Source organism: Ovis canadensis, chromosome 3 (assembly GCF_042477335.2).
Source record: "Ovis canadensis isolate MfBH-ARS-UI-01 breed Bighorn chromosome 3, ARS-UI_OviCan_v2, whole genome shotgun sequence".
Classification (NCBI taxonomy): domain Eukaryota; kingdom Metazoa; phylum Chordata; class Mammalia; order Artiodactyla; family Bovidae; genus Ovis; species Ovis canadensis.
Window position 1 is genome coordinate 189,780,537 of NC_091247.1, and position 12,802 is coordinate 189,793,338.

The window sequence follows — 12,802 nt, forward strand, 5'->3', positions numbered from 1 at the left end:
ATTAACTATTAGAATGATATGGTCTTTAACAATCTCCCTTATTCTTTAATAAATGATTCCCTTTATCCATAATTCTTTTCTGCCTCCAGAAGTAAACTTAATACCACACATACACTAGAATAGCTAAAAAGAGGATAGACAACAGTGAATACGCATATATTACAATGGGAATGCAAAAGGAAAAACCATTTGGCAATTTCTTATAAAGATGTATACATGTACTAACCATACACTTCACCCAGAACTCTCAATCTAGATGTATATATCCTAGAGAAATGAATGCATATATCTATACCAAGACTCGTACTCAAATTTTGCAAGCAGCTTTATTCATAATAGCCAGAATGGAAACACCCGCAATATCCACCAGCTGGGAAGTGGATAAGCAGATAGTGATATATCTAGTCAGTGGGATAGTATTCAGCAATACTGTTCATATAGCTAACATCATACATAGATGAATCAAAAGTATTGTGCCAGGTAAGAAAAAGCAGACATTATACAATTCTATTTATTAAATTCTAGAAAAGGCAATATAATAATGATGGAAAGCAGATCAGTAGTTGACAGGGGTTACAAAGTTACAAGCTGGGGAAAGGAATTGACTGAAAAGGGGAACAGCGGAACTTTTGCGGTTGATGGAAATTTTCTGTATTTTGATTATAGTGGTAGTTAATGTCTAAACATCCGTCAAAATTCATCAAACTACATACTTAAAACTGGTGACTATAGTTACAGATTTTGAGTGATAAGGCTGGGATTTGAGTCTTGGGGGTCTCTTAGGTTCTTTTCCGTTGTGCCAATATGCCTCACTTGACCAAACTGGCAAGGCAGGCTTCATGGATCCCTGACAAGGCAGCCTGCCCTGGTGAAGTGTTTCCTGCACAGGCAGGCACAGCTGATGCCCTGTAGTACTTGGTATATTTTCCTTGCCTGAAATTTCCACCATTATTCATTATTTTTTAGAACCCAATGCAGGACAGATCCAAGAAGGAATTGGAGAAGCTGTGAACAACATTGTGAAACATTTTCACAAACCTGAAAAAGAGGTATGATGGGCTATAAAACTTCCTATGGTAGGATTTTAAAGTGGCCTTTATACATGACACATAAGGCAATAAAAAGGTGCATTAATTTTCATTTGTAAGCTTTCTAATAGCTGCAAAAACATGTTTCATAGCTACCCTCAGCACTTGTTCCTCTACTGTTTTTCTTAAACATCAATGCAGGAGCTTATTCTCTGGCACTGTGTGTTGCTCTCCACAGAGAGGAAGCCTCACTGTGTTGCTGTGTGGAGAGAGTGGCTTAGTTGCAGCACTTGAGCAAGTTTTCCACCATGGCTTCAAATCAGCTCGCATCTTTCACAAGAATGTCTTCATCTGGGACTTCATAGGTAAATTAAAGCTGGTGTACATTGTTGTGAGGTCATTGAAATGTGTCTTAGAAAACTCAAAAACCCAAGAATTTGAGCAAATAAGGGTTAGTGATAAGGGTATATGTTTTTCAAAATATCAAATAAGCAGTGTCTGTGCTTTTCATTCAGTCAGCAAATATATCTGTGTGTGTGTGTGTGTGTGTTCACAATATTCTAAACTATTTTAGATGCTCAAGATATACACTTCAAGTTAAAAGTAAACAAGACACAGTAATTCCTATGGTTGACAAACTTACAATCTTGTGGGGTCAGGAGGGCAAACAATATACAAAATCATAACAGATATGTAATTTATATGATATGTTGGAAGGTCATCATTGATGCAGACAAAAATGGAGCAAGGCAAAAGGAAACGGAGTGGGAGTACTCTTTTAATTAGGAAGGTTGTAGACCTTGTTGATAAGGTACTGCTGAGCAAAGACTTTAAGGACGTGAGGGAGTGAGCCTTGTGAATACCAGGAGGTGAGTACCCCAGGCTGAGACAAGTGCCCTGGCAGAGCAGGTTGGGGCTGTGCTTGGCTTTCTGTAGAGCAGCAAGGAGGTGAGTGTGACTGGAACAGAGGGAGAGAGGGTGGGTATTTGGAGAGAAGATTTTTATTGCTAGAGCCGGGTTGTGGAGGGCTTTCTATGTCTTTGGAAGCAGTTGGTCTTTATCCTGAATGGAATGGGAAGTCATTGGAAGACTTGGAGCTAAGGTGTGCTTAGTTCCTCAGTCGTGTTCAACTCCTTTGCAACCCCATGGACTGTTGCCCGCCAGGCTTCTCTGTCCATGGGGATTGGATTCTCCGGGCAAGAATACTCGAGTTGGTTGCCATGCCCTTCTCTAGGGGATCTTCCCAACCCAGGGATCAAACCCAGGTCTCCCGCATTACAGGCGGACTCTTTACCGTCTGAGCTACCAGGGAGCTGAGGAATATATAATTTATGTTTTAAAAAGATTACTCTAGTTCTGTGCTATCCAGTATGGTAACCACTAGTCAAATGTGGCTATTTAAAATTGACTTAATTTAAGTCAAATTTTAAATTGACTCCATTAGTCATACTGGCCCTACAAGGGGCTATAGAATTGGACCTTGCAGATATAGAATGTTTCCATCTTTAGGAAAGTTTGATTAGATTGTGGTTCTCTAGCTCCCTAAACTTTGTATTCTTTATTTTGCTATGCACCTCTTCTACAGTTCACAGTCTCTTTAACAGGGTGATTGTTTCATGTTTTGTAAATAAGACCTGGATGAAATAGTTGGTTTTATCCAGATTTGAACTTTTAGACAAAGAAAGGAAAGTGGACAGAGCTAGGCCCCTAGAGTGGGGTATTTTTTTCCTTTTGGAATGCACTGAATCTTACTAGTCCTGCTTCTGATAAATGTATTAATAACTCTTCCTCAGATTTACTGAAACAGTTCTGTTTCAAGATTTTGCTGCAGAGTGTTAGCCAGCCATTCTATAACTAGATCAAAGGGCACCATCTCAATGGCTACCATGTCTTTGCTGCTTACTCCTAGAAGGATCCAGTCTTAACAGACAAGACCATGTTTATTTTTTCTTTGCTATCAATTGCCATTTTTGAAGGTATTCTAAAGAGAGTAAGCTTTCCAACCATCTACAATGTAGTCTAGATCAGATAATAAATTCCTGGGAGCATATTGTTCTACAGGAAGCATGGGCCTTTAGGATTTATTGTGAAACCAATGTTAAAATAATGGTTTGGGTTTTAGGATTGGCTATAATGCAAAGCATTGATAGTATTTCCAGAATAAATTGTTTCATCTTTTTGTAGATGAAGTATTAATGTGCATTGTGATATGATTCTGATTTCCTTCCCCAGAAAGAGCAGTTGCTTATTTTGAAACCACTGACCAGATTCTAGATAATGAAGATGATGTCCTCATTCAGAAATCATCCTGCAAAACCTTCTGCCACTATGTAAATGCTATTAATACTGCACCCCGGAATATTGGGAAGGATGGCAAATTCCAGATCTTAGTTTGCCTTGGAACACGGTATTAAGCTAGTTCTTGATTTTCCCTGTCTTTGTCATGTGTTGAACAAGAATTTAGAAAGGTTTATACCAGACCATGCCCCTTCCAAAGCTCTCCAGTTGGTTTCTTCCATTCCAGGTTTTATGAGACTCCTGTTTATTGGGTGTTTGCTGTGTGTTGGGCACTATGCTTAGTACTTCACATGTATTATCTCATTTAACCCTCCTGTCACTTCACTACCACCCCTGCATGAAGGAGCAAGCAATATCCCCACTGTATAGGTGGGGAAATAGAAAGCAGAAGAGGCACAGATAAATTAACAGACTTTCCCAAGGTCACACAGCTAGAAAGAGGCAGAGCCAAGATTTATACCCAGCGTCACCCCAGCGCCCCAAGCTCTGAACCGTGACACAGTACTGCGCCATAGACAGGTGGAGGTAATAGACACACCAGCACATTCACACATACATATTTTCTGTACAGAGCTTGTATGGTATGTATACAGTACCATACTGCCTTAAATTTGATGACATTGTAGAATTCTTACTATGGAAAATCTCTTTAAGACAGTTTCCTACCCCTTTATTTTTGTAAAATGACACACAGGAGCTATACAATCCATTAATTTTAAAACAGCTCTCAGAATTGTAAGAAATGAACCATACAGACCCTTAGAAGATTTTTTATCTTTGCAGTGTTTGTTCTTCTGTGCCCCAACACCTCTTGTAGGATAGCCCAGCTGCCTTGTCATGAAGGTGTACTGACAGCCGCTCAGCAAGGGTCTCTAAGCAACTTAGTGGCAGATACTAATGTCAGTTTAATCAGGAAACATTAAAGATTGAGATCCTGTCCTCCTGAAACAGCTGGTTTATTAAGCTAAATTGTATATTTTTTTCTTAATAAAAGCTGTCCAACTTCAGCTGTGCTTTTTAAGTTCCTTTTGAGCATGATCCTTATCTCCTTTTCTCTTTACTGTTGTGATATATTAGATCAATGCAACACTTTTTTATAAGATCTAATGTTTTTCTGCTTTGATTTTGTTCCTTACCTTTTTATATTGTGTAAATTTTTTAAGTGCTAGTCCCTACAATTTAATGGAGTCTTTCTTCCCAAAAGGTCTACTGTGGCATGGCTTGTCACAGATGTCTGGATAACATCTCTGTTAAACAAAGAAAATGACATTCTTCTTTTTAAAAGAGGTAGAATCAGAATAGAGAATATCTTTACCACATCTAAGTCTTTATGGCCAACTTGTGCAGACTCACTCTTAGAATCTGATAGGTTTCCTTTCCCCCTTAGCATATCTTTTTAACCAGTAATTATCCAACTACTTTGATTTTCTCTCTGGTGACCTCAGAGCTTGGCTAGATTTTGCCTCATTCAGCCTCGCACCTTCCTGTCCAAAGCTCCAGTGTGTGTGTAGTTCTGCAGCAGGGCAGCAGTGCTCAGGACTTGTTTCTGTTTGGGTCTGCAGAGATCGCCTGCTCCCACAGTGGATTCCTCTGTTAGCCGAGTGTCCTGCCATCACCCGAATGTATGAGGAGAACGCCCTCCTGCGAGATCACATGACTGTCAACTCCCTCATCCGCATTCTGCAGACCATCCAGGACTTCACCATAGTCTTAGAAGGCTCACTCATCAAAGGAGTGGATGTGTAACCCAATTAGCTAGAAACTCAGTCCAGAACCCTGTTCCTGAACCTTCCCCGACAATGGGGACGGATTTGGACTTGTCTGACAAGGCAGTGAGTCACTGCAGGGGCGGCACGGTGTGTCCCCCAATGTGAACAGTCCTCACACTGCAGACAAGGCAAAATGCTGTATTGTAGTTCATTTGAACCTGGAATTTAGTATAAAATAGAGTATTTTCATGTGTTAGATGTGTGTAAATATTCTCTCTTCTTCAAGAAATTCTATTACTCTAATAAGATACTTTTCTTAGATTGAATACTCCTGTAACTTAAAATCAGTAGCTTAAAAGTATTGGGAGTTGGGTAGTGGGGAGAGTGGTGCTAGTCAGGAAGAAGCCAGTAAACATGTAAATATAGTACAACCCATTGGGGCTTTTTATTTTCCTCCAGGTACCACAAAGGAATCCAGAAAGCATTGTTATGTACTAGCCAGCCATCCTGGTGTCTTACCCTTTATATTGTGAATGTAAACAGTTTACCTACTGTAGGGGAATAGCCCTCATTTACATCTTTTAAGTTTCAGATGGTTTCATAATTTGAATTGAGCCACTCTTCCAGTCTTTTGGAAAGTTTTTTTCATCAGCACAAGATAAAGATATAATTCAAATATTTTAAATACTGGACCCCAGGAGCTTGGCTGAACTGAAAAGAGAACACACAAAGCCCTGAGAAGTGTGTGAAATTGTGGGATTATATTAACTTCTTTACACTTTAGAAAGATTAGCCTAGACTAACTTCATCCTTGACATTTTTATTCTTGTTATTTGAGGTACTTTGGGGAGATGTGAATTTCAGAGTGTTGGCCTCATAGTCTTAAAAACTGCAAACAGCAGTTTGATTCTATACTTTTAATTTGGCCATCTCAACCCTGCAGTGGTCCCTTACCTCTCAAGAATAACCACAAACACTGTCTTTGTTTGGTTCCAATCACCCGCCTCCCCTCTTCCAGTGCCCATCCCCCCTCAGGAAATGGAAAGAATGTCTAAGAAGGAGGAGGACTCTGTGTGGCTTGGAATGTTTTTGTGAAAGTATTTGTTGACCATGATAATGCAAATACCAGAAGAAAAGAGAAAGAATGAACCCTTTCTGGGTGTTTCAGGGCCAGCTGTCTGTTCCTTTGTAAGCAGTGGTGAAAATGTAATACTGCTGGCCCAGGAAGGTAAAAGCCAGTACTGCGCAGACTGGCAAAATGGAAGCAAAACAAGAGGCAACAATTTGGAAGACCAAACGTTGTGAGTAACTTTCCAATTTGGTGTTTTTTAAGGAAGTTAAATACAGTGTTAGCACGTTACCTTAAGTCTTCATGTTACGGTTGGTCTTGTAAGTAATTTAGACATTTGCACGTTGTTAGCAGTGAAATTGCCTTAGCAGAGCTCCAGGTTTTATTCCCAGTTGTGACTGAGAAGCAAAGTCATGGCCTCTCAGGACCCTTGTGTCATCTGAGGGTCCTGGGCTTTAGCCAGTAGTATTGCTTCCCTTTTTCTCTTGAGGAAGAAACTAATGAAATAAGTGTCCCACTCCCATTATCAAACACTGTACTCAGCCAAGGCACACTCCCTTTTAATACATGACTGAGTCCTTGAGGAGGTAAGAGAGAACTGAAGGCAGCATTTAGAAACCCACGGAAAGGGTTTAAGATGGTTCTGGGTGACCTGGGTAGACCAGAAATTTGTTTGCCTGCAGCTAATGTTTGTCCACAGTGGTGTGGCTACCCCTGGGACATGGAGAGTCTATTATGGGATATATCCAGAACCTGTTTCACACAGGTGCTTACTGTTTCAGTGATGAGAACCCATAGAATGATCCAATCTAGGGTGGCGGTCTCGTTACCTTTTCCAAAGGCCTAGCTGCTGACACATTCTGGGCAAACAGAGAGGTGACTTAGGTTAGCATGCTAGAACTGACTCATCTCATCTAGCCTTCTCATTTTACAGACGGGAAGACTTAAGGATCAGAGAGATTAAATACTTACCTGCACACCTGGTCAGTGGCAGCACAGGGTGTAGAATTCATGATTTTTTAATTATACCAGGCTACATGAGACTGCCCTTCAGGGCATTCATATTAATAATAAGTTTTTCTACCCTTGGATCTTAATTCATCCACCTTTACAAGTAGCAGATAATGATTAATATTCATTTATAGTAATAATTTATAGGGATTAATATTCATTTTAACAAATTGTCCTTAAGTAATAGAAAATTACACCTGTTACAAAAAGTAGGAGCAGAAATTCCCTGGCAGTCCAGTGGTTAGGTTTCCACACTTTTACTGCTAAGGACCTAGGTTTGATCCCTGGTCAGGGAACTAAAATCTCACAAGCCGTATGGCACAGCCAAAAACAAAACTAGGAGCAAAGTTGGCTTTCAGACCTATGAGTAAAACCATTACTTTAGAAAGTAATACCCACCCCCAAGAGTTTGACCTTAAGTTTCATCCCATTTTCTATTATCTGACTACAGTAGTGAAATGACGAATTTCAGAAGAAATCACACCAGAAAACACATCCTCTAGAATGCTGTGCCCTTTATAGAGTTATCACCTTGGGAGTCCATACATAGTCCAGTAATACAGCCTGTGCTCCAGATCCATGGGGACCTCCTTATGAACTGCCCGAATGCCCTATGGCCCATTCTTTTGAATATTTCTAGTGATGGGTAATGCTGGCTTTTCAGAAACAACAAAAAGTTCTTAGAACCCAAGTTGCTGAATGGAAAGGATACTTAAGCAGAGTTTGGGGTCGTGTAAGAAATAGAGTTCTAAAGAAGTAAGACAGTTTTTATATGGCGTATAACTGTCATTGAGTATCAAAGTATTTTGTGCAGGAAAGCAGCAAAATTCTTAGAATAAATGTACATAAGTGTTCATAGCCTTCCGACCTGACTTTGGAAAGTCACTCAGAGGTGTACTTTTTGCTGTTAATAAATTAGTATATTGCTATATCATCATACTTCAAAGTTAAAGTATACAAAATCAAAATTGACTTTTTCTTCAAAATAAAAGTTGTATCTGGAGTCATGATTAGTATTTTCACAAAATAGCTTAAGAAGAAATTATTTTAAAATTAAATTGCCAAAAATGTTACCTCCTGAAATACTTATCTTCCAAGTGTTTTTCAAACGTTCTGAAACTCCTAATAATAACCTTTTTGATATAGTGGCATTACACCAGTGTTGGTATTATGTGTGAGACCCTGAAGCTGTGTTCTGTTTGGGGGCTCATCTGCACCTTAAAATGACCGAGGCTTAGTGTGGAGCAGTATAAGGTAGGGTTGTCAGTGGAGAAAATGGGGCTACTGAGAACAGAAGGAAGGCTTCCCAACCTTCCCTTCCTCTTTCCCACTGTGGGAAGAAACTGAAAGCTTGCAAAATTTATGATTTCCCTCTAAATTTTATTTTAAATATTTCATACATTTTGTACCTTTTGTAACCCTGTGGTATTTACTTTAACATGGCTTTTTAAGAAATCATTTTAATGAACTTCTGTCACACTGTATGAATATACAGGGGAAATACTGAATTGCTCATATTTCCTTTTTTGGCAATAAAGCACTGTTATATGTAAATGGAAGTAAAAGAGGGATGGAGACTATACATTACAGTTTGTGTATAGTAAATGCTGACCCCTCTGAGATACTTTGAAATATGAGGCAACAGACAAGGACCTCGGATTGCCCAGGGAAATATTTATTTGACAGCATTGGGAGTGTAGCTGTTAATTATAAAATAGCTTCTTTCTGGTAAGAATTATGATTTTTCAGTAGATTTTCATTTTGAGAACTGTTGAGTATTTTCTCTGTGAGGTTTATAGAAACTAGTCTATCTTTTTCACCATTTGGAAGGACAATCTGAACCGTAGCTATTTATATTTCAGTATTAATACACCTTCATTGATTGAGAATGGAGTCTTGAGATCTTCTCTACTTTTATAAAGTGAATTCTATTTCCACATCATCCATGTCATTTGAAGTCAGTGTTTCTATATAAGTATTTGTTATATTACCTTTTAGTGTAAAAGGAGAAACATAATAAACTACTAGGTCTCTTATTCCTATTAAAATCCATTTATAAAACTCTTGAATCAAACTGATTCCCAAGCTTTTTGAAGAGGGTATCAATGGAGTGTGATCAGAATAATCCAAGGAGAACCTCATCCTTTCAGATCTTAGCAGACCTGATTGTCCTCTCACGGACAAAATAAAGATTGGATCCAGAAAGGTATCACACTGAGCAGTTAATATCAGAGTGAAAAAAAATCATCAAAAACATTCTCCTCATTGGAATGAATCCAGGGTATCGTTGGGTTATGTGGGAGGGAATTATGCTTGACACATTTACCTAAATATATTTGTGTGTGGCCCAGTCTCTATTCCAAACACCAGACAGATCTTGTTAACAGTAGAGAGGTATGGTGAGAGTTCCTGTTGTCAATCAAATGAGGGTGTTAAACATATAGAAAGAATTCTCTGTGTTACACTTGAACCATGTATAAATGTATCCTGTGTATCTTTTTTTTAAAATAAGCATTTCTGCATTTAAATTATATATTTTTTCTTTGTATTGTTAACAAAATGCATCAGAACTGGATTTTTTTTCTCATCTGAACATAATTAAAATTTAAAAAGTATTGTGATATCAAGCACTTTAACATATGTATCAGAGAAACTGATGTGGGTTTTTCAGGTTTTGGAGTACATTTAAATATGACTTTTCATGCTTTATTCTTTACAAATAAAACTGTGGGGTTGATACTTTGTTTTGCTTCATTATTGTAGAACCTTAATACTGAGTAGTGCACAGGGCCAGTGACTCCAGAAAATAGAGCAATAAAACCATCATGAGAGAAAGCTACATGAAACCATTATGTAGTAGAAATATAAGCTTCCCAGATGGCACAGTGGTAAAGAATCCATCTGCCAGTGCAAGAGGCACAAGTGTAGATTCGAGTTCAATCCCTGGGTCGGGAAGATCTCCTGAAGTAGGAAATGGCAACCTGCTCGAGGATTCTTGCCTGAAGAATTCCACAGAGAATGTACACACATGCATGCAGACACAGACACAGACACACACACACACACACACACACACACACGCGCGAAATATAATCTGCTGGGCAATTGGTTATTCCAGAAGCAGTAAAAAGAAAAGAAAAAAATGTGAACCCTATCTCACACCATACAAAAAAATCAATTCTTCGCTTAACAATCTAAACATAAACAGCAAAAACAGTTTTTGAAAGAAAATGTAGAATGTATTTATGAATTTGGGATAAACGACATTCAAAAATAACTAGCACTGTAGTCTTTACTAAAAATGAAAGGCAGAGATGCATTGATTATTCACCACATGTTAAGCATTACTTTAGGTTATGACCATGCAGCAGTTTAAACACACACATCAAATTCCTGCTTTTATGGAATTTATATTCTAATGGAGCAAATTACCTAATAAACATAACAATACATATAGTTGATGTTTAGTTGCTGAGTCATATCCAACACTTTTGTGACCCCATGGTCTGTGGCCCACCAGGCTCCTCTGTCCATGGAATTTCCCAGGCAAGAATACTGGAGTGGGTTCCCATTTCTTTCTCCAGGGGAATCTTCCTGACCCGGGGACCAAACCCACATCTCCTGCATTGGCAGGCAGATTCTTTACCAACTGAGCCACCTGGGAAGCCCAATACATACAGTAATTAGATAACAGTAATAACAAGCAAAGAAGAAGGATGGGAAGTATGGTTGGGGCTGCTTAAAGATGGACTGTAACTAAATTGGGTTAGCCAGGGAAAGCCTCACTGAAAATGGAGTTGTCTTCAGCTGAGATTGGAAAAAGCATAAGAGAAACAAGTTTGCAGGAGGAACATCAAGAGCTTACTTTTGGCTGTAAGTTTGGCATGCCTGTTAGACATCTAAGTAAAGATGTTGGATAGTTGGCACTATGGATTTGGAGTTCAGGAGAAAATAATGGTGTATTTTTCAGGATCCAAATCAAGAGACAGAAACTACATAGCAATCTGAAGAGAGGTAGTTTAATGTTAAGAACAGTTAGAATTATCCAGAGAAACAGAGCTAAGGGTGTATACAGATGTCTGTGTGTGTGTATGTATATGTATAGAGAGAGATTTATTTTAAGGAATCAACTGACACAGTTGTGGAGCCATGGTAAATCCAAAATCTGCAGATTAGGCTGGTGGACTGGAGACCCAAGGGAAGAATTGTAGTTAAAGTTCAAAGATCACTGACTGGCAGAATTTCTTCTTGCTCAAACGAGGTCAGTCTATGCTGAATTAAGGCCTTCAACAGATTGGATACATTATGGAGGATAATCTGCTTTACTCAAACTCCACCAATGTAAATGTTTGTCTCATCTGAAGAACACCGTCACAGAAACTTCCAGAATAATGTCTGATTAAATTTCTGGGCAACATGGCCCAGCTAAGGTGATGCATAAAATTAACCATCACAGACTACTATAATAAACTGAAATAATGAAGGATTTGCTACTAAGCAATAAAAAGAACTCTAAAGAATACAAAAATAGCACATATAGGGAGCAGCTACTAACTCTAGGGCTGAGGTAAGGTAAACCTCAAAGAGCCCCCTCCCACTTTGGCTGAGCTCAGACTTTGATATTAGAGAGGCCACACCCATGGCCCACTGGATGGCAGAGAAGTTTATTGAGATGCTGCACCAGTGCCACTTGTTTGGAATCTGCTGTCAGATGCCAGGGAAGCATCCTTGGAGAGTTGGCATAGCCCAGAACTTGCTGGGAAGCCATGGTAGAAGGAGGTTCCAGGGAGGCCCTGCATGGAGAGGTGTGATACCAGTAAAGCTCACTATGGGGCCCCCCAAGCCTCCCTACCACAAGAGGTTAGCCTCTGAGACCACAAGGGCTTCCCTTGTGGCTCAGCTGGTAAAGAATCTGCCTGCAGTGCAGGAGACCTGGGTTCGATCCCTGGGTTGGGAAGATCCCCTGGAGAAGGGAAAGGCTTCCCACTCCAGTATTCTGGCCTGGAGAATTCCGTGGACCATATAGTCCATGGGGTTACAGAGTCAGAGACGACTGAGCGATTTTCACTTTCACTTTCCACAAGAGCCAAGAGCTGCACACTGGAGGAGCTCACAGAGGAGAGCACAGCAGAACCTGGAAGAGAAGCTCCCTCCTCCAGTGCCTCTCCAGTGCATTCTATTAAAGAAGATTAATACTGTGCCACCTTGTCAAAGGAGAAATGTTTACAAAAAGGTCTAGCTCCATTGTTGCAGAGCAACATTTTTATTGCTATGGGGCAATAAATTGATAACTGCTCCAAACAGTTTAGTTCCTTATATTCAGTTAAGGAGTAAACGAAGGAGGGGAGTAGGAAAACGCAGGAGAAGATAAGAAGATAGTAAGCAAATGTCTCCAAACTTAATGACGTAATGATTTGGAGCGGACACTGTCTGCCATGTTCATTTGAACTTAGTCCAGATGTATACAGTTTTCATCAGTGCTCTTTAAAATATTGACTAACTGCAGTTATTATAATAAGGTCAGGAGGCTTTTGCAGTGTAAGGGAAAGAAGACCTCAGTGGTCGCAATGGTGAAAAGCATTGGGTATGGGTATATTTTGAAGCTAAAGTCAGAAAGTTTCCTGATGGATTGAATATCGGGGATGAGGAAGAGTCAAAAATGACTCCAGGGGAAACCAGGAGAGCCA

At 39.5% G+C, this 12,802-nt stretch overlaps 1 protein-coding gene across 2 annotated transcripts in view; it reads left to right on the forward strand.

Moving 5' to 3' along the window:
- DENND5B (DENN domain containing 5B) overlaps positions 1 to 9,854 on the forward strand; it is a 228,650-nt gene extending 218,796 nt beyond the window's left edge. For both annotated transcript variants that reach the window (XM_069585398.1, XM_069585399.1), the window contains 4 exons: positions 967 to 1,049; positions 1,267 to 1,393; positions 3,261 to 3,435; positions 4,889 to 9,854. In XM_069585398.1, coding sequence (XP_069441499.1) covers positions 967 to 1,049; positions 1,267 to 1,393; positions 3,261 to 3,435; positions 4,889 to 5,072 — 569 coding nt within the window. In that variant the 3' untranslated portion in view covers positions 5,073 to 9,854. The remainder of the gene's footprint in view (positions 1 to 966; positions 1,050 to 1,266; positions 1,394 to 3,260; positions 3,436 to 4,888) is intronic.
- The last annotated feature ends 2,948 nt before the right edge of the window (positions 9,855 to 12,802 follow it).